Source organism: Lepus europaeus, chromosome 3 (assembly GCF_033115175.1).
Source record: "Lepus europaeus isolate LE1 chromosome 3, mLepTim1.pri, whole genome shotgun sequence".
Taxonomy (NCBI): domain Eukaryota; kingdom Metazoa; phylum Chordata; class Mammalia; order Lagomorpha; family Leporidae; genus Lepus; species Lepus europaeus.
The window spans coordinates 41,828,880-41,849,519 of record NC_084829.1 but is presented as its reverse complement, the minus strand read 5'-3'; the positions used below and the strand labels follow the sequence as shown (position 1 = coordinate 41,849,519).

The 20,640-nt window shown below is 61.3% G+C and overlaps 1 protein-coding gene across 2 annotated transcripts in view; it reads left to right on the top strand.

Annotated features, from left to right (window-relative positions):
* Nucleotides 1-18,428, top strand: part of TFEB (transcription factor EB) — a 48,244-nt gene extending 29,816 nt beyond the window's left edge. For both annotated transcript variants that reach the window (XM_062186086.1, XM_062186084.1), the window contains exons 2-9: nucleotides 12,485-12,713; nucleotides 12,791-13,045; nucleotides 13,389-13,469; nucleotides 14,969-15,089; nucleotides 15,188-15,244; nucleotides 15,675-15,750; nucleotides 16,073-16,220; nucleotides 17,384-18,428. In XM_062186086.1, the coding sequence (XP_062042070.1) occupies nucleotides 12,507-12,713; nucleotides 12,791-13,045; nucleotides 13,389-13,469; nucleotides 14,969-15,089; nucleotides 15,188-15,244; nucleotides 15,675-15,750; nucleotides 16,073-16,220; nucleotides 17,384-17,863 (1,425 nt within the window). In that variant the 5' untranslated portion in view covers nucleotides 12,485-12,506 and the 3' untranslated portion in view covers nucleotides 17,864-18,428. The remainder of the gene's footprint in view (nucleotides 1-12,484; nucleotides 12,714-12,790; nucleotides 13,046-13,388; nucleotides 13,470-14,968; nucleotides 15,090-15,187; nucleotides 15,245-15,674; nucleotides 15,751-16,072; nucleotides 16,221-17,383) is intronic.
* The last annotated feature ends 2,212 nt before the right edge of the window (nucleotides 18,429-20,640 follow it).

The following is a 20,640-nucleotide window of genomic DNA, read 5'->3' as shown; positions in this document are numbered from 1 at the left end:
CTGTGTGTGTGCCTGGCTCTGTGTGTGCCCAGCTCTGTGCTCCCCTATGCACCTGTGTGTCTGCTCGTTTCGCACTTGAGCAAGGAGCCTTCCCTGCCCCGTGCAGGGACTGAAGAGGCTGGGGTGCAGGCGCCTTCCCCCGAGGAAGCGGAGGGCAATGGCTGGGTCCCTGCAGGCGCCGCTTTCTCTTGAGCATCCCTGAGCAGGAGTACCACGGAAGGCCACTCTGCCGTCCCCTCCTGGCCCTGTAGGCTTACTGCCCTGGAGACCTGGCCATGCACATGGCATCTGTGCCCACAGGCATAGCCAGTGGGAGTGAAAGAACCTGCGAGATGTCTCATCAGCCAGCTCTCCCACTTTAGCAATGAGAAGCCCAAGGCCCAGAGAGAGGCAAGACAGCTGGCAGAGGTCCTGCCCATGTGGCCGCGAGCAGGCTCTTGGGCTGGGACTGTGGGGCTGTGGAGCCCTCGCAGGATGACCCATTGCAGAGGGTCCCAGCTGTCGGGCCCCCAATCCCTGAAGGCACTGAGTGGCCACTCGAGCAGACCATCGGGCCTTGTCCTCCTGGGATGGGGGACCCCATCCTCCCTGGGGAGGGTCTCAGGGACCCCACTGGCTGACCTCTACCCATGAAAACTTGGCTGCTCTTCCCTTCCCCTGAAGGAGCCACCTGTGGGCAGGACCCCCCTCCCCGAAGCACGCAATGGCATGCTGGTCCCGGGCCAGCACTCTGGTCCACGTAAATGTGCTTCTGTCTGGCAGGCTTCATTTCACTGCCCCCGGGCCCTCTCGTGGCCCATGTGAGCCGCCTCAGTGAGATCCAGATATACAAATATGATCCCCACAGCTTCTGCGCAGGGGCATCTTGGCTGGTGCTGAAAAGTACCTGTGGACAGTCTGGGAGGACCAGGGGCCACCCGGGGTTAGGGGAGTGGGCAGGACTGGGAAGGTGGTGGACATAACCCATCTGCATGGCAGGGGGGGCTTTCCTGGGGGCCCCCGGTTTTCTCACCTGTGCCGGAGCTGCAGGTTGCACACCTGAGTGACCTAGGCCGGGTCCCTGCTTCTCTGTTCTTGTAATGTGACCTTGGACAGATTTCACTTGACCTTTTAGAGCCTAGGTTTCCTCACCTGCTGGTGTTGCTGTTTGCTCTGGGCGCCTGCGGGGGCTGGCTGGGGCCTGAGCAGGTGTGAGTTGGGTCCCTGGGCGGGCGGGCCCCGGGGGCACAGTGTCTGATGGGTGGGATGGGACAGAGACCCTGAAGAAGAAAGGTGACTTCTCTCGAGCGTCCCTGTTGCTGGGAGCCTGGGAGGCGGCCAGAAATGATTAGAGAGCGAAGAAGAGTGGACACAGGCGGGGCGCTGAGTGGGCAGAGTGGCGGCGGTGGGGTGAGGGGAGCAAGGGAAGGGGATCTCACCTTCCAGCCCTGGCGCAGCCCAGGAGAAAAGTGGCAGCCAGCTGGGGGTGGGGTGGGGGTGGAGGCGGCCTTCAGACTGCAAGGGGTGGGTGAGAGACTCAGCGGCATTGTGTGTGTGCACGTGAGTGCGTATGCATGTGTTTCTGTGTGTACATGTGACACACACACACACACAGGCTGAGAGACAGCGTCTGTGTGGGCAGTTGCGCTGGATCTGTGCCTGTGGCCACCTCAGGACCTTGCAGGTTTCTCCTCTCCATGTCCCTCTCCTCCCCGCACTGCCACACCCAGGGCCAGTGCTCCTGCAGCAGCTTGGGCCAGGGTGCAGCTGGCCCCGTGGGACAGGACAGGGCGCCTCTCTGGCCCGGCCTGCCTTTGAAGCTGCCTTTGACTGCCTTTGACTGCTGCACAGTCGCCTGGCCCTGCCCCGGGCCAGCGGGCTGCCCAGCCGGGAGGCGCCACCCCCGCCCTTCCTGTGGGATGTGAGCTGTGACTCGGGGCTGCTGGGCCTGAGCTGTGGGAACGGGAGGCCACCGCACCGGCCGGGAGCCCGGGGGGCTGCTCTTCCCTCCCTCTCTTTCCTCTCCTCCCTCCCCTCCCTCTCAGGCTTCCAAACAAGCCCCTGAGTCCCCCTCCACCGCGCCACCTCCTGCATGGACCCCTTGCAGTGGCTCTGGGAGAGGCGGGTGCTCTCCGTGGGGTAGGAAGTGTGCTCTGGGTTTTGCAGGTCCCCCTGATGGAACCTCGGCTTGCTCATCAGAGTCACTGTCCATTTTCTTACCTTGCATCAGCGTACACAGGGGTTTGGTGTGCCGGGGCTGTGTTTTTCCACTTGGCAGCCATTATGTGGCATGAAAGACGCAGACGGCCGCTGCCTACGTGGCATCATCCATGTGACACTCAGCTGGGGCCCCCCAGTGGGGCGGGCTCCCAGAGCAAGCCATCCCGGCGGAGGGGACCTCCTCTACCTTGCAGTCGGCCGTGATGCCACACCTGAGCACGCTCCCTGGGCTCTGCCCCTCAAACCTGTGCAGTCTGCTGGGATACGCGATACTGCAACAAACAGGGAGGATGGCGAAACAATGAATTAACAATGCTAAAAGCAGGTACCACTGACCTCATTTCTGTTTCCAGCACCAGGGGCTGCCCAATGGAACAGTGCATACTTCCCAGAGCCTGTGGTTTGCTGTGTTGGTGCAGGAAGCAGCCAGAGGGCAATGCTGCCTTCACAGCCTCCAGGGCCACATGGGCAGGTGCGAGAGCATGAGCCTGCCCTGCCGAGTGGCCCCAGGTGCCAGGTGCTCAGTACCCTGCCTCTTCATCTTCTCTTGTTAAGATTTATTTACGTATTTGAAAGTCAGAGTTACACAGAGAGAGGAAGAGACAGAGAGAGAGAGAGAGAGAGAGAGAGAGAGAGAGAGACAGAGAGTGAAAACAGGTTCACTCCCCAAATGGCTGCAACTGCCAGAACTGGGTTGATCCAAAGCCAGGAGCCAGGAGCTTCTTATAGGTCTCCCACTTGGGATGCGGGGGTCCAAGGACTTGGGCCATCTTCTACTGCTTTCCCAGGCCACAGCTGAGAGCTGGATGGGAAGTGGAGCAGCTGGGACTTGAACCGGTGCCCATATGGGATGCCGGTGCCGCAGGCGGCAGCCTTACCCACTGTGCCACAGCACTGGCTCCTCGTCAGCTCTTTAGAACCCTAAGGGCATCTCACTCATCAGTCTCCACCTACCTCTCCCAGACCTACTTCTGCCAATTATGGGATAGACAAGCTTTGGAAAAGAACATCTTTAACAACCCCAGGCTGTTGGAGAGAAACCCAGAGGGTGCTTGATAATGAGACTAACCGGCCCGAGGCCTTCCTGCCCTGTCCAGTAAAGGGGACAGGGGCTGGGGTTGCCCCTGGCAGGTCTGTCTCAACCTGGGGCCTGCAGATGGGTGTGTGTGCGTGTGTGTGTGTGTGTGCGCACGCACATGTGAATGGATGGGACTTTTCCTAAAAGGAACTAGAGAGGGACAGGTAGAGGGGACGCCACGCAGGGGGCACCACGAGTGTCCGCCAGGACTGGAGCCCGAGCCTCCTGCGGGCCGGAGTGCTGGCTCCTGGGAGTCGGGTGCCGCCTCGCCCCCCAGGCCCTGTGAGGACCCGACTGCCCGGCCGGCCATGGGGAATGGCCTCGCCCCAAGACCTGGGGGCCCCGTGGACGCTCTTGTTTCGTTTCCTAGTTGGTCAGATCATCCTCGGCCACCTCCTCCGAAGGGACTCAGAGGAGACAAAACAAACCCCCAAACAGGAAGCTGTCCTGGCTTCCCTCCCCGAGGCTGGAGGCTCCTGGGGGGTCACGGGGTGCTTTCCTCCGGCCCTGCGGCACCTGCGCCGAGCAGGCAGCTCCCGCACAGTGGCTCGTTTGTGCCCGGCTGACTCAGTAGGAAGCTGCTTCCGACCACAGAGGCGCAGAACGTGACGAGGGCTCCGACGGGCGTCCCGGCCGCAGGCTCGCACACTTTGTTGTTTCAGCCGCCTGACATGTGTTTTTCTGGGAGCAGGAAATTGCCTCTGCCCTTTGAGGAAGGGGAGAGGTTTTTTTTCTCCTGTGTTTGGGGATTCCAGACCATACGGTCATAGGTGCTCTGCCTGCTGGGCTGCATGAGACACCAGCTGCTGCAGCCTTGGATTGCTTGATTGCTTTTTTTATATTTGAAAGACAGAGTTGGAGAGCGAGAACGAGAGAGAGAGAGAGAGAGAGAGAGAGAGAGAGATCTTCCACCCACTGGTTCACTGCCTAAGTGATCACAACAGCCAGGACTGGGCCAGGTTGAAGCCAGAAGCCTGGAACTCCATTCGGGTCTCCCACTCAGGTGCAGGGGCCCGAGAACTTGGGCCATCCTCCACTGCTTTCCCAGGCACATTAGCAGGGAGCTGGATGGGAAGCAGAGCGGCCGGGACTCAAACCCGTGCTCATGTGGGATGCCGGCTTAACCCTATGCACCACAGTGCCCCAGTGGGAATCCTTAAAACAAAATGGTACAGTTCTCACCCCAAGTGCAGGAGCCAGGCCAGACCCTCACCAGCATGGGAGGGATCTGCAGTGGCAGAGTTACAGAGAGGGAGAGGGAGAGGGAGAGAGAGAGAGGTCTTCCAGCTGCTGGTTCACCCCCAAAATGACTGCAACATCTGGAGCTAGGTCAGTCCAAAGCCAAGAGCCAGGAGTTTCTCCTGGGTCTCCCATGCAGAATCAGGGGCCCAAGCAGTTGGGCCATCTTCTACTGCTGTCCCAGGCCATAAGCAGAGAGCTGGGTCAGAAGCAGAGCAGCCGGGACTCGAACCTGCGCCCATAGGGGATGCCGGCACCACAGGTGGCAGCTTTACCTGCTACGCCATGGTGCTGGCCCCTGTATTTGTTAGTTTTGTGACCTTTAGCAAGGGACAACGTCCTTGTGCCTGTGGTGCTTCAGCTGTGAAGTGGGGACAATAATGAAGTAACCATGATGACTGTGTCGGTGCTTTGAACAGTGTCTAGCCCATGGTGCCATGGTGTGTATTCTTTGCACCAGATACCATTCCCTGATTAGGAAGATACACGTGTTCATTACGGAAGAATTAGAGACTCCCACATGCCACACTGGAGTGCCTGGGTCCCAATCCCAGCTCTCCTTCCAATTCCAGCTTCCCGCTAATGCACACCCGGGAGGCAGTAGACGACGGCTCAAGTACTCGGTCCCTTCCACCCCCCTGGGAGACCTGGACTGAGTCCCAGGCTCCTGGCTTTAGCCCAGACCAGCCCTGGTTATTGCAGGCATTTTGAGGAGTGAGCCAGTGGTTGAAAGATCTTTGTCTATTTCTCCCTGTCTCTGTCTCTCTGCCTTTCAAATAAATAAAAATTAAAATTAAAAATTGAAAAAAGAATACACACATGAAACACGATTGTATCATCCCAAAAGTCAGTAATAATTTTGGTTATTTCCTCCCAGGAGATCTTTCTACACGTGATCTTACGTAGTGATTAGATTTTCTGTTCAATTTGGTGTGCTACTTTTTTTTTTAAAGATTAATTGATTTATTTGAAAGGCAGAATTACAGAAAGAGAGGAGAGGCAGAGAGAAACAGAGAGAGAGTCTTCCATCTACTGGTTAACTCCCCAGATGGCTGCTACAGCTGGAGCTGGGCTGATCCTAAGTCAGGAGCCAGGAGTTTCTTCCATGTCTCCCACGTGAGTGCAGGGTCCCATAGGACTTGGGCCATCTTCTTCTTCTTCTTTTTTCCTAAAGATTTATTTTATTTATTCGAAAAACAGAGTTACAGAGAGAGGTAGAGAGAGAGGTCCTCCAGCCACTGGTTCACTCCCCAGATGGCTTGCAATGGACAGAGCTGCTCCGATCTGAAGCCAGGAGCCAGGAGCTTCTTCTGGGTCTCCCACATGGGTGCAAGGGCCCAAGGGCTTGGGCCATTCTCTACTGCTTTCCCAGGCCATAGCACAGAGCTGGACTGGAAGTGGAGAAGCCGGGACTAGAACTGGCGCCCATATGGGATGCCAGCACTTCAGGCCAGGGCTTTAACCCAATGTGCCACAGCACCAGCCCTGGGCCATCTTCTACTGCTTTCCCAGGCCATGACCGAGAGCTGGATCAGAAGTGGAGCAGCCAAGACTTGAACCCGCTGTGCCATAGCGCCTGCCCACCCCCTCATCATGGCTTACTTTTATTCACTTGACACCTTCCCACGCTCTGTGTTGCAAACAGAGTCCTGGACCAGGTGGGGTACACTGTAACTTATTTACCTATCCTATTCTATTGTTTGCAATTCTGTTGGCATTATTTTTATTTTTCTCCATATAACGTGAAGGGCATCTAATATATAAACACCTTTTCTGCATTAGGATTCCTTCCTTGGGCTAGTGAATATTTTTTAAGGCTTTGACACTTTTTGCCAAATTGCTTTTTCAAAGAGATTGTACCAGGGTATGTGCTGGTAGTTATGTTAAGGTGCCTGGCACCAAAAATGTCTCAAAATCATGGGGACACTGCATGGGGGGAAGGTGTTGTTGAAGATAATTTGCTTAACTTTTTAATTTTTTTTTAAAGATTTATTTGAAAGGCAGAGTGACAGAGAGGGAGACAAAAAGAGAGAGATCTTCCATCCGTGGATTCATTCCCCCAAATGCTCCCCAGCAACAGGAGCTGGGCCAGGCCAAAGCCAGGAGTGAGGAGCTCCATCCAGGTCTCCCACGTGGGTGCAGGGGCCTAAGCACTTGGGCCATCTTTTGTCACCTTCCCAGGCCCATTAGCAGGGAGCTGGTTCGGATACAGTACAAAGTGACCGGGACCCCAACCCAGGCCCTGCTGCGCCACGGTGCCTGCCCTGTTAGCTCTTCAGCTATGTATAGTTTCCTCATTTTTATCTGACCTTTTTGATGAAAGGACAAGACACATACAGTGATGAGAAGTGAGCAGCTGCGGCCGGCACTGTGGCACAGTGGGTTAACACCCTGGCCTGAAGTGCTGGCATTCCATATGAGCACGGGTTTGAGACCTGGCTGCTCTGCTTCCCATCCAGCTCTCTGCTGTGGCCTGGGAAAGCAGTAGAAGATGGCCCAACTCCTTGGGCCTCTGCACCCACGTGGGAGACCCGGAAGAAGCTCCTGGCTTCTGGCTTCGGATTGTCGCAGCTCCGGCCATTGCGGCCAACTGAAGAGTGAACCAGCGGATGGAAGACCTCTTTCTCTCTGCCTCTCCTCTCTCTGTGTAACTTTGACTTTCAAATAAATAAATAAATCTTTAAAAAAAAAATAAATAAAGAAGTGGGCAGCTGAGCGGATTGCCATAAGCAAGACACACTCTTGTCACTAGCACCCATGTCAAGGTACAGGCCACTCCAGCCTCCTGCGCCCGCCCAGCCGCCTGCAACCCCTCCCAGGCGCTCCCCCAAGGGCAGCCAGGATCCGGGCTTCTAGTGCAGTAGGTTCGTGTTGCCCATTTGTGAACTTTACACCCACAGATGGTGCCGTGCACCTGTGGTGTCCACCTGTGAGAGCCGCATGTGTGAGTGTGCATGTGTGAGTATGTTGGTTCGCTGTTTTGCTGGGTACCTTCCTGCTGTGCGGGTGAACCACAGCCTCTTTCCCCTCTTGTCTTTTGAGGGAGCGGCTTCCGGGCTGGGCTGCTGTGAGCGGTCCAGGCTGCTCCCCCGCCCCTCCCTGTGCTGAATGCTCAGGTGCTTCCCTGTGGGGCAGAGGAGTGGGAGTGGAGGGGCTGGGGCATGCGGTCTGTGTGTTTCCAATTTCTTGCTCCAGTTTTTTAAATTCTTATTTTATTTTACCTATTTGAAAGGCAGAGATACAGAGAGGGAGAGAAAGAGAGAAAGAGCAAGAGAGAAAGAAATCTTCCATCCACTGGTTCAGTCCTCAAATGGCCCCAATAGCCAGTGCTGGGCCAGATTGAAGCCAGGAGCCAGGAGCATCTTCCAGGTCTCCCACATGGGTGCGGGGGCCCAAGCACTTGGGCCGTCTTCCACTGCTTTCCCAGGTGCACTAGTGGAGAGCTGCTTTCCCAGGTGCACTGGTGGAGAGCTGGTAGGGAAGTGGGGCGGCTGGGACTTGAACAGATGCACGTATGCAGTGCCTTAACCCGCTGAACCACAATGCTGGCTGCGTATTTTGGTGGTTGTTGTTTGTTTGTTTTAAACATTTATTTATTTGAAAGACAGAGTTAGAGAGAGGGAAAGAGAGAGAGAATCTTCTGTCCGCTGGTTCATTCCCCCAAATGGCCACAATCACAAGGCTTGGCCAGACCGAAGCCAGGTTTGCTCCCGTTTTTGAAGGGGCAAAGTCGCCAGGACAGCACAGGCCCCACAGCCATGGAATGGAGCTGGCTCTGCCGAGAGCACCGGGAGGGGCCCTGCAGGAAGACCCACCCCTCCGAAGGCTCCGGGCCAGGGCTGCAGCGGGAACAGCTGGACCCCGGGGCCTGGCCTGCGTTTCCAGCGGGCGTGGGGCTGCTGCAGGCTGCAGAGAGCCACTCAGTCCTCACCCAGGGTCCCTGGCTGGCCCAACAGGCGCTGAACGCAGCAGGGTAGGGGAGCCCCAGCTTTGGACATGATGGGGAGCAGGTTGGGGCCCTGACAACCCCTCCTCTCTCCCCTGTAGTAAAGGAGGCCCCCGTCCCCACTGTGAGTTGAGTGCCGCATGCGTGGGAGGGAAGCCATGGAGACCCCTCTGTGGCCTTCCCCGCCCCCACTCTGGGGTACCCGGGGAGCCCAGAATAGCCGAGCGTGGAGGCTGTGAGCCCAGTGCCTGGCTCAGATCTCCATTCTGCTGCTTAACCAGCTGGTGATGCCTCTGGGCAAGGCGTCTCCTCCCTGAGAAACAGGGGCAGTAGAGCTGCCCACCCTTAGGGCTGGGGTGAAGAACGAGTGGATACAGGTGAGCGCCGATCATCTAAAAATCCGAACGCTTCCAAACCTGCAACTTTCGGAGTGGCAACGCGCAGCCACAGGTGGAAAATTCCACACTACGGAGCTTTGCTTCCTGTACGGAATTGTTAACAATGTTCTATACAATTGCCTTCAGCCTGTGTGCACAGGGGCTGTATCTGGAACAGAAATGAGTTTTAGACCTGAGTCCCATGCCCAAGATATCTCATTATATGCTTGTGGAAGCAAATATTCCCAAATCCAACAAAACCCCAAATGCAGAGCTCTCGGATCCCAGGCGATCGGGAGAAGGAATGCCATCCTGGATCTGGAAAGCTCGCCGAGCAGCCGGGGGACCCTGGCGGGCACTCAGCGAGTCTGGAGCTCCTGGCGCTGCGAGCCCTCTCAGCTTCTCCACACCCACGTCCACTTCCCGCCTGAACAGACTCGCGCTGTGCATTTCGTTCTGCAGTTTCTTTCTCCCAGTTCTATCTTTGAGACTCCCCTCCTCGGTCTCAGACTTTTCTGTCCTGGGGTCCTGGTTCCCCTTGCCGCTCCCTTGTGAAGTCCAGCGAGGGGGCTCGCTCTCCGGGGAGACTCGCTAGTTCACACTAAGGTGTAAATGACTGATGGGAGGCCCACACCAGGGACACAAGCCCCAGGGGCTCCTCCACCTCTCACAGTGGCCCTGCGGGGCAGGTCCATGACTGGCTCCATTATACAGGGCGGGAGGGGGAGGCACAGACAGGGTGAGCGGCTCTCCAAAGTCATGCAGCGGGCAGGGGCAGAGGCTGTTGGCCTGGGAAGCTCAGCTAAACTGGGAGTCAGACTCAGGTTGGGCAGAGGTGTGGTCAGCTGACCAGCTCCAGTGAGCAGCACTGGGGGGCAGCTGCTGGGTCCTGAGGGCTTGGAGGGGCAGGGCAGGGCGGGGAGGGCAGGAGGTCTGCAGGGCCTCCGACCCCGGCTCCAGGAGCAGGGTATTTCTGGGGGTGGGGGGTAGGGTCTGGGGCACCCCTGCCAGGCATGGTGGCTCAGGCAGGCCGGGTGTGGGGGGCGCCCTTCAGCAGTCTGCCTTTCCCCTGTCCCTCTTCTCAGTTCTTCTGGCGAGATGCAGTTCTTGGGCTTTGTGAGTGAGCAGGTGCACAGGGAGCCGAGGCTGGGGGATGAGCATGCCCAGCGGCTCTGCCCTCACATCCCTACAAGTCCCTCCCTTCTCCCCATTTCCACCCAGACCACACTCAGAGCCACCAGGCAGGGCAGCGGGGCCGAGTGTCCCCCAGGCAGCCTCCTCCCTCTGCTCTGTCACCTGGGCCACCCTCCCCTGGAGGCCCCGGGGCCAACACTGCTACAGACCCCTCGCTGTGCACATGGTTCTGACATCCTCTCCCAGGGGGCCCACAGATCTGGCCTGGGTGATGGGCAGGAGTCCTGCGTCCATTTTACAGATGAGAGAACTGAGGCCAGCAGAGCCAGTTAAAGACTGAGCAGGGCCTGACGTAGGTTCGCTCACGGCAAAGCCAGCTCTAGCCTGGGCCAGGCCAGGCTCCCAGGCCTTTGTCAGAGAAACAAGGGGCTCGTTCTCCCCCGGCCTTCCCTGTGCCGGCACTGCCAGGCCCTGGCCAGCCCCTCCCCCAACCAGGGCCAACTGAAGCCAGATTGTCCCCAGGGGTGCCCTGGGTGTGTGGGATGCAGCTGCGAGGCAGTGGGGGGGCAGCTGCAGGTCTGTAGGGCCAGTGTGTGTGGTGGCCGTGGGGGTGGCAGACAGGGCCACCTCTCTGTGGGTTGCAGCTGCGCCCCTGTGGCAGCACGCGGGAGGGAGAGGGGCAACTGCGCCCTGCTCCCTGGGGACTGCCCTGCTGGGAGCTGGGCAGAGAGACCTCCTGGGGCGCCTTCCCAGCTCTGTGGAGACCCAACCCTCCCCACCTGGGCTTGGATGGCGTCTAAGCTCTGTCCCCTCCACAGGCCACTTAGCCTCCCAGTGCCTCGTGTCCTAGGAACCCTGGCTACCTCTAGGGGCCGGTGCCTGACCCCTGCAAATGCTCAGATCCATCCATATTGTTGTCATCTCCTCGGCCTGCAATCCTCACCGAACGGTTGCCGGTGCGTTCTGCCCGTGCTCATTCAGTGCGGCGTCTGGCATCGCCAGAACATGGCTGCTTTGCCACCCCCGGAGGTCTGGGGCTGTCCTAGGAGCTCGGCACCTGGCTCTGGCCGCTGCTCTGCCCGCGTCGGCGCCCCCTGCCCGGCTTGGGGCTGTCCGCGGCTCACCTGCGGGTGCTGTGCGCAGAGCAAGGCAAGTTAGGTTTGTGTCGTGCGCTCACCAGCCTTCTGAAGTGGACACCGGGGCGCAGAGAGGTTGAGTGACTTGCCCAGTTCACCCAGGGAAGAAGTGGCAGAACCAGGATCCCAGCCCACTGCCGTCCTGCGGGCAGGCCCTCGCTCAGCCTCGGAGTCCTACTGTCTCCACGATGAGGGGCCCTCCAGCCCCTGCCAGACCTCACCTTTCAGACAGCCTCACCCCCCGGGGAGGACCTTAGAAGTCACAGGGTCCGGCCCTTGCATTTTTGTGCATGGGAAGACGGCGGCTTGGGGCAGGGGGACGGGACTTTCCCCTGGTCACGCAGTGGGCTAGTGACATTCTCTCCTGCCCTCCCACCCTCCCGACCGGGCAGGGGCCTAGATCCCGCCTGTCCCACCGAGGCCTATGCGAGACCAGGGCTGGCGCCCATGGATCCGCCTTTCTCCTTTTCTAGACTCAGGGGCGACGCTGGGCTCCCCAGGGCCGGGTCATAAGTCATACCCGCTACGCTCACTCGCTCATCTCAGTGGGTGACGTCCCGGGCCCTGGGCCGGAGGCTGGAGGTGCTGCAGTGAGCCAGACAGACAAAATGCCAGCCCTCAGGGCAGCTTGCTTCCAGTAAGAAAGAGGCCACAAGCAAAATGTATACTATTTTACAAGGTGATAAGTGGCATGGAGAAAAATTAGAGGATGGGGGCATAAGGAGGGTGCGAGCCGGGGGATGGGAGGTTGGCGATTTTGATAGGATGGACGTGGAAGAAGTGAAGGGGTGAGCCATGAAGGTCTCTGGGGAAACAGTGTTCCCGGCAGGGGGAGCTGCACACGCAAAGGCCCTGAGGCTGGCAGGTGTGGCCAGAGCGGAGAGAACCGGGCAGAGAGTAGGGGGAGCCAGGATCAAAGGGGAGCGTGTGCTGGGGGCAGGTCGGGAAACGGGAGGACGTCAGCTTTTCCTGGGAAGTGGGAGCCATGGAGAGTTCTGAGCAGAGAGAGGGCCAAGACTGGCTTAGGTTTTAACAGAATGCGTGTAGCAACCGTTGAGTCAAGTGTCATGGAGCAAGACAGGAGGAGGGAGTCTGAACGTGAGGAGGCCCCTTGGGAACCCAGGAGCGACGCGGTGCAGCCTGGGTGCATATGGGGGGCGGGGGCAGACCTGGCTGGATTTGGGGTCACAGAGGCTGAACGCGAGCATGGGGGGCCGACTGCGGGCACTGACCAGGAAGGGAGCCTGGAGCTGCAGGCCGGACCCAGGGAGCCTGACTTGGCGCCTTGCTCTGTGGCCATGGGCACATCCATTCCCCGCCCGCACCAGCGCTTGTCCGGGTCTCTCCCTCATGCACCTGCCCGTCTGGCCCACAGGGAGCGAGTGCCAGCAGCCGCCATGGCGTCGCGCATCGGGCTGCGCATGCAGCTGATGCGGGAGCAGGCGCAGCAGGAGGAGCAGCGGGAGCGCATGCAGCAGCAGGCCGTCATGCACTACATGCAGCAGCAGCAGCAGCAGCAGCAGCTGGCGGCCCCGCCCACGCCGGCCATCAACACCCCCGTCCACTTCCAGTCGCCGCCGCCTGTGCCCGGGGAGGTGCTGAAGGTAGGGCCCGCCCCCGCCCCCGCTGCCCGCACTGGTGCCAGCCTCCCCCTAGAGCCGCTGCCCTCCCTGCCTCCCAGGTGCAGTCCTACCTGGAGAACCCCACCTCCTACCACCTGCAACAGTCCCAACACCAGAAGGTGCGCGAGTACCTGTCCGAGACCTACGGGAACAAGTTCGCTGCCCACATCAGCCCTGCCCAGGGCTCCCCGAAGCCCCCACCTGCCGCCTCCCCTGGGGTGCGGCCAGGACACGTGCTGTCCACCTCAGCTGGCAACAGCGCCCCCAACAGCCCCATGGCCATGCTGCACATCAGCTCCAACCCGGAGAAGGAGGTGAGCAGGGGGCGCCACATGCCAGGCTCCTGACACTAGCAGGGTGGGGGGTGCTGCCTTCGGGGGTCCCAGTCTGTGGGGGGAGACACAGCCCCACCCTCGGGGAGCCCAGTCTGAGGGGGGGAGACACAGCCCCGTCCCCAGGGAGCCCCTGACTGAGGAGGGACACACCTCCCTACTTTGGAGAGCTCTGTTGGGAGGAAAAGAGGACCCCCCCAGACGAGCAGGCTGGACAAGGTGGCTCCCGGGCCCCAGAGGGTCACTGGCTGCCCGGCGCCCCTCCGCCTGCCCTGCCTGCCCCGCTGCGGGTGCGCCGCCCCCAGGTGGACTTCCTGTCTTGCAGTTTGACGATGTCATCGACAACATCATGCGTCTGGACGACGTCTTGGGCTACATCAACCCTGAGATGCAGATGCCCAACACGGTACTGCCCCTGGGGGTGAGGCCGAGGACCCCCAGCAGCCCTGCGCCTGGGGAGAGCTGGAGATGGCTCCTCACTGGCCGGGGCTGCTGTCTTTGCAGAGATGGGCCGGGGCCCAGGGCCCAGCAGAGTTAGGGCTCGAGAAGGCCGTGCCTCAGCCTGCATGCGTGATATGAGCCAGGTGGCTGTGGCAGTCTCGGAAGGCTTCCTGGTGGGGACAGGGAGGAGGCGGGGAGAGCAGTGTGTCCTCAGGAAGACCTGGAGCTGGTGAGCTCCTCTGGGGATCCGGGGGCCCCTCTTCTGCCAAGTCCAGGGCCCGCAGGCACAGACCTGTGTCCCTCGAGGGGCTGGCCTTATCCCTAGCTACAGGACCCCTCTGCCTGGCCGCTTCCTGGCCGCACGGCTGCAGTCTGGGTCTGCAGGCAGGGGTGAGAGGCAGCTGCCCTGGGAATCCTGAGGCTTCTGGCTTTTGCCATGACCCTGGGGGAGTCCCCTCACCATTGTGAGCCCGTTTACTCAGCCGTGGGGAGAAGCCACCTGCCCACAGCACTGCAGGAGCTCTGCTCGGGGCGCCAGTGTCCCCTGGAGCCAGAGGAACTGCTGGGGCCTGCCGCCTTCTTGGGGTGCGTCTTGAACCTCGGCTGCACACTCCTGCTGCTCCTGTCACCCCATCCTGACCCCAGTCCCTGCCACCGAGGGAGGGAAAGTCGCCGGCGCCTGCGCTGGGGAGCCAGTCCATCCTCAGCCCCCACTGCCCTGGTGGCTCAGCAGGAACCGGCCAGGGCCAGTTGCACACACCGCTGCGGCTCGCAGGGGCAGCAAGGGAGGGCGACGTAGTTTCGTCCTTGGCTGGTTCCCACGTACTCGCTGGCGGTTGGCAGTGGTGGCGGGAAGGGCCTGTGTTTGCACTGCAGAGGAGCTGGGGACTTTTCCAGAGCTCCTACCTGCCCCTGTTGGGCCCCTGCGGTCTCCACCGGCTTCGAGTGCCACGGGCCCTGCCTGTTAGGTGTGGCATAGCACAGGGTCCTGGCCTTTCGTACCCCCAGAGAGGAGAGACGGAAAAAGGAGACAGAGACCGACCTCAACAGAGACAGGGTGCTTTATTCGAAGCAAAGAGGTTAGCCATGGTTTGTGGTTGCGAAGACTGCGCGCGCCGGGCGCCCTTAGAACTGAGTTTTTATCCAGCTAAGGAGGGAATTTGCCACTGTGGGGGAGGGGGCACCTTTCTTGCCCTCTCTGCTCCGGACTCAGCCCCACACCCTCGGGGGAAGCCTTTCCCAAACGGCAGGTAGATAGCCGCCCCTCCCTGTGGCTCCAGGCATGCCTCGGCCTCATCCTATCCCGGCGCTCCCTAAGCCACTCTCCTGCTTCTCATGGGCTGGGGCTCTGGGCAGACCTGAACTGCGAGGTCCTTGCCTGGGACCATGCGCCCTGCGGGGGGCTCCCCGTGGCGAGGGGGCTGCTCACCGGCTGCTCCTCCCTCCCCCGGCCTCGCCCCACAGCTCCCGCTGTCCAGCAGCCACCTGAACGTGTACAGCAGTGACCCCCAGGTCACGGCCTCCCTGGTGGGCGTCACCAGCAGCTCGTGCCCCGCAGACCTGACCCAGAAGCGAGAGCTCACAGGTAACCGGCTGCCTCCCTCTGCCCCGCGTCCCATCCCTCTCCCTCCTTCCCTCCCCCCCCCCCCCTCAGTTGCCGTCTGTCCTCTGCCCCGGCTGCAGATGCTGAGAGCCGGGCCCTGGCCAAGGAGCGGCAGAAGAAAGACAATCACAACTTGAGTGAGTCCTGCCCTGCTGCCTCTCCCCGCCTCGCCCGCTCCACCTGGGCGGGCTACAGAGCCCCTCCCGGCCTGCGCCATCCCAGCCGGGCTCCCCTGCCGCCGGCTGTTCCTTGGGCAGAGGCCCGGAGCGCTCCCATTGGCGCGGCTTGTGGGTGGGTTCTTTATCCTGGAGGAGGAGAGAGAGGGGCTCTCCTGGAAGCCACACCCGGTCCGGCTGTAGGGCGTGGAGCCCGGCCCCCGGGAGGGAGCTCCATGAGACGTTGCGGAGGGGTTTTGCCCCAGGTGCCTTTGCTGTGCCGACAGCCTGGCCTGCACCCTAGAGAAATCCCAGCCCCTCTAACCGCCGGGCTGCCCTCCCTGGGCTGGGCGCCCCCTGCAGGTGGGGTCCCCACGCCTCTGATGGCCTCCTCCCTATCTGTTGCCTTTAGTTGAAAGGAGACGCAGGTTCAACATCAATGACCGCATCAAGGAGCTGGGAATGCTGATCCCCAAAGCCAACGACCTGTGAGCAGGCTGGGGGGCTGGGCGCTGGGGTGGGACCAGGGGAGCTCCTGGCGGGGCAGGGGGAGCCCTCCAGGAGGAAGGGGCACACACGCAGGGCCTTGGGCTGGTGGAGAGAAGCCAAGTGGTTGAGGGCCCAGGGTAGGCACGGGCAGGGGTGGCAGGAACGGGGTCTTGGGAAAGACCAGCCTGCTTGGCGCCGGGCACTGGCGCTCTGTGCAGCCCCAGCTGCCCCCTCCAGTCTGAGAGGCCGAGAGCAGAGCATTGGCAGGGGTGCGGCTGTGCCCCTGAGTGCGTGCCTGACGCTGCCTGGCTGCCGCCGCAGAGACGTGCGCTGGAACAAGGGCACCATCCTCAAGGCGTCCGTGGACTACATCCGGAGGATGCAGAAGGACCTGCAGAAGTCCCGGGAGCTGGAGAACCACTCCCGGCGCCTGGAGATGACCAACAAGCAGCTCTGGCTCCGCATCCAGGTCTGGCCCTGAACTTGACTTCCCGGGGAGCTCTGACCCTTGACCCCAGGGCTGCTACTTGCGCGTCTTGAGTGGGAGATGAGAACGGCGAAGCCGTGAGGGAGGAGCAGGTGTCCTTCCACTTGGGGGCAAGCCAGCCCCAGCACCTTTGAGCAGCAGGTGGTGGCTAGACCCGGGATGATGGACAGGCACAGCTGGACCCGGCTCTGAAAGCCGCAGATCCCTCTTAAGCTGCCCCACGGCACATCTGCTCACTGGGGCTCCCATCTGCGGGACACTAACGCTTAAGGTTTCCTGCTTAAGGGGCAGGAAAGTGCAAGCCTACTATGTGCCTAGAAGCCGAGGAGTGAGGAATCGCCGCAGTGGGCAAACCGCAGAACACCCCTGTCGGCTGCAGCCGTGAGGTCCGGTCCCTGCTCGTGGGCTTCCTGGGGTCTTCGGCGCTGAGGCTGGCCCCCTGCACAAAGGACAGTTGGCTCGCAGCTTTTGTTTTGTTTTCAAAGATTTATTTACTTGAGAGAGAGGGAGAGACAGAGAGAGAGAGAGAGGTCTTCCATCGGCTGGTTCACTCCCCAGATGGCCACAACAGCCAGAGCTGGACCGACCCAAAGCCGGGAGCTTCTTCCAGGTCTCCCACTCGGGTGCAGGGGTCCAAGCACCTGGGCCATCCTCTACTGCTTTCCCAGGCCATCCTCAGGGATGCTGGATTGGAAGTGGATTGGCCGGGACTCCTATGCCCATGTGGGATGTCAGCGCTGCAGGTGGAGGCTTAGCCACCACACATAGCGCCGGCCTCTGGCCCACAGCTTTTAAACCTCTCTGTCTTTCATGGTAGGGAGGGCAGCTGCATGTCCAGCTCACGGTGAAGAACACTCAGCAGTAATGGCTGCCATGCGATCTGAGCGTTTCTATTCCGGTCTAGTCTAGACAAGTCTATTTCAATTAGAAAGGCAGAGGGACTCAGTACAGTGGTTTCACAACCCACTAATGAGTTGCGACTTGCACTTGGAGAAACCGCCGCTCTCGATTCTAGAGCTGCCCCATGCCCGCTGAGACATTCTGCGGTCCTGGGTGCCCCAAGGGGAGAGGCACGTGTCGTGGCCCGGGCCCAAGGACGGTGCCCCCGGCGCAAGCCCCCAGCCCTCTGTCTGCGCCCTCTGCAGGAGTTGGAGATGCAGGCCCGGGTGCACGGCCTGCCCACCACCTCCCCGTCCGGCATGAACATGGCTGAGCTGGCCCAGCAGGTGGTGAAGCAGGAGCTGCCCAGCGAAGAGGGCCCAGGGGAGACGCTGATGCTGGGGGCCGAGGTCCCTGACCCCGAGACGCTACCGGCGCTGCCCCCCCAGGCCCCGCTGCCCCCGCCCGCCCAGCCGCAGTCCCCGTTCCACCAACTGGACTTCAGCCACGGCCTGAGCTTCGGGGGCGGGGGTGACGAGGGGCCCCCGGGCTACCCCGAGCCCCTGGGGCCGGAGCACGGCTCCCCGTTCCCCAGCCTGTCCAAGAAGGATCTGGACTTCATGCTCTTGGACGACTCCCTGCTCCCCCTGGCTTCCGACCCCCTCTTCTCCACCATGTCCCCTGAGGCCTCCAAGGCCAGCAGCCGGCGGAGCAGCTTCAGCATGGAGGAGGGCGAGGTGCTGTGACGCTGCCTGCCCCTGTGCAGGGAACAGGGGCAGCCTGGGGCGGGGAGGGCTGGGCCCCCTCCCCCTCCAGGGTGCACCTGCGTGTGAAGTAGCCACCTGCCCCGCCCCACGCCTCCCTGCTGGCCCCCTGTTTGGACTTAGTGCCTGCCTGGCAGCCTGTGGGGTCAGGAGAAGCCCCCACCTGCCTCAGTGCCCCACCCGCCAGGGGCAGCCCTGTTGGTGGAACTGGACCGGAACAGCCCGCTGCGGGAGGGGCCATGTGGGGAAGGGAGGGGATGGAGGAGCGGAGGGGAGAGGCAGTGCCGAACCTGCACCCCACCCCTGTGAAAGACAGTGGGCACCGTGGGTTCTGGAAGCAACACCTTGCCATCCCTGCACACTCCCCTCCCACAGGTGGGGCTCCCACCCCCCTTTGGTGCTAACAGCTCTCCACCTGGTGGTGTGAGGGTGGGGGTGGTTGGAGGAGAGGGCAGGCGGGGTCCAGGTGAGAGTGCGGGGTCTCTGCTGGGAGAGCAGCCCCCTCCCGACTTCCCACTTTGTGCCTTTAGTAAACACTGTGCTTTGTACCCGCGTGGCCTGTCTCTGTGCAGTGGGTCCAGGGCTGATGTACCTGGGGGGGTGGGATTCTGCCCAGCGGCCCCTTGCGGCTCCGCTGCACCGGGAGGGGGCCGCAGAGAGGGAGCAAACCCCAGGCCTGGGGCCCACGGCCTGGGAAGCTGCGGGCCCAGCAGGTCTGGGTGCCGCCCGGGGCACGATCCCTGCGCGCGGCCACGAGGTGGCGCTGCGGCCACGCCACCGTCCGGGTTCCCGCGGCTGTGGCCTGAGACGCGGTAGTCGGGTGATGCGGGGCAGGAGTCGCTGCCAGGCGGAGCCTTCCGTCCCCAGCAGCTGCTCGGCGGCATCCTGCCGAGCGACGGCGGAGCGTCCTCCCTGGGTCTGGGGAGAGGCCGCGGCAGTTCCTTTGCTCCTGGGCTGCAGCTCCCAGACGTCTGCCCGGGCGCCTGCGACCCAGGACGTTACCCGCGATGGGCTGTGGGAGGGAGGAGAGGGCTCGTCGGGCTCCAGCCAGCTGCCCCTGCGCTACCCAAACAGCGTCCCCCTCACTGGCTGAGGTGCTGAAGGGGGCTAATTAAAAAAAAATTCCAGGATGAAAATGGCTAAGAGGGCAATTTCCTCTGTGCAGAACGAGATCAAATCAACGCCGGAGCAATTAATGTGCGAGGGGAGAGGGCGAGGAGGCCGCACGTCTGGGCTGGCTGGGCAGCAGGATTAGCCTCAAGGTCAGATGGGGCGTGGATGACCTTGCGGAGCTCGAGCCAGCCCTGGCGCTAGTGCCTCCTGCTGGTTCACCCCAGGTCCAGCCCACTGCCCTGGGGAACACTCCCTCCCTCTAGGTCCCTCTTGGGGCAAGCCCTGGACTCTAGCTGGGGACACCTGATGATCCGGGCTTGGGCGGCCTTGCAGGTAAGGCTGGTCCTGCGGGCGGCTGAGAGAGCTCTGCTTTCCCACTTGGGCTTCTTCGTCCTGTCTACTTCCCACCGCAACCCCTAAAGACCGCTGCTAGCCTCCCGACTGCTAACCTGGGGACTGCGGCCCGGGCGTAGGCGCCGTGGACTCCACTGAGAATGTGGATGGGGCTCTGTCCACAAGGGGGCGCTCCCAGCCGGGACCTAGCAGCCGCCTGCCGGGGCGGGGAGCGGGGTTCGGGAGTCTCCACCCTACCTGGGGGTCCTGTAGTGCTGCTGGTCTGCTGGGGTGGGCCCACGTGCCGCCTCCAGCGTTTCAACAAGTCACGGGAAGCGTTCCTGCCTCCGGGGCTGGCGCATGCGACCCTCACGGTGGCAGGAAGGGAGCCGGGCAGGCGGCTCCCCATTGCGGCTGGCACAGCCAGGAGCCCCCTTCTCCATTTGTGCTCCTCATTTGGTGAGGACACCTTTGCGGCCGCTAGGTCTCCTTTTCCAAAAGGAGAGCGCTTTTGAAAAAGGCCGGGCGGCAAGGTGGGCGGGCAGGAGTAGGAACAGGAAACCGCTTCGGCCTTGATCATGAATGAACTTAGTGTCCTGTGGGAGAGGGGTCTGAGTAAGGGGTCCCAGCTAGGTAGGGGAGGCCAGCAGCTGCAGCTCTCAGGTCCCATGGGGCCCCTCGAGCCGGAGCCAGGGGTGCTGGCGGAGTGGAGGTGGGGAGGGCGCAGGATGCAGACCCGACCCCCCCCCCCCTCGGGCCACTGTCCGCTATCCTTGGGGGCGGCTCCTCTCCCTGCCTGTGCCCAGTGCCTGCCTCCTTGGTGCTAGGAAGCTCTGGGTTTCCAGACATATGCACCCCGTCTCAGCCCACGAGCGGGGAGCAGGACCCAAGAACGGCCCACATGGCCTAAGAACCCCCCATGTGGAGTTGCCCACGATTCCATCACCCACAGTCTTTAAAGTCAAGAGATTGACTAATTGAAACCATTAGCTTGGACAAGAGCCTACTGTCCACTGGCGTCTGATCCCCAGACACACAGCCTGCCAGGAGCTCACCCTGGCAGTGCACCTGCTAGTCTTCAGCCAGGGCAGTTGGAGAGAGCCCCCTCCACGCACCTCAGCCCCACCTCTCAGAGTGCAGCACCCCCCCCCCCCCAAGGCTCCTCCAGCCTCATCTTCTTTCTTTGCTCTCCTTTTTCCGAGGGGGGCAGTGGAATTTATACAATATTTAAGCAGCCAGAGCCGAGTCCTGGAAGATATTATTAATGTAAAAGGGACGGGGCTGCAAATGCTTTTGGACCTGGTTACAATTAG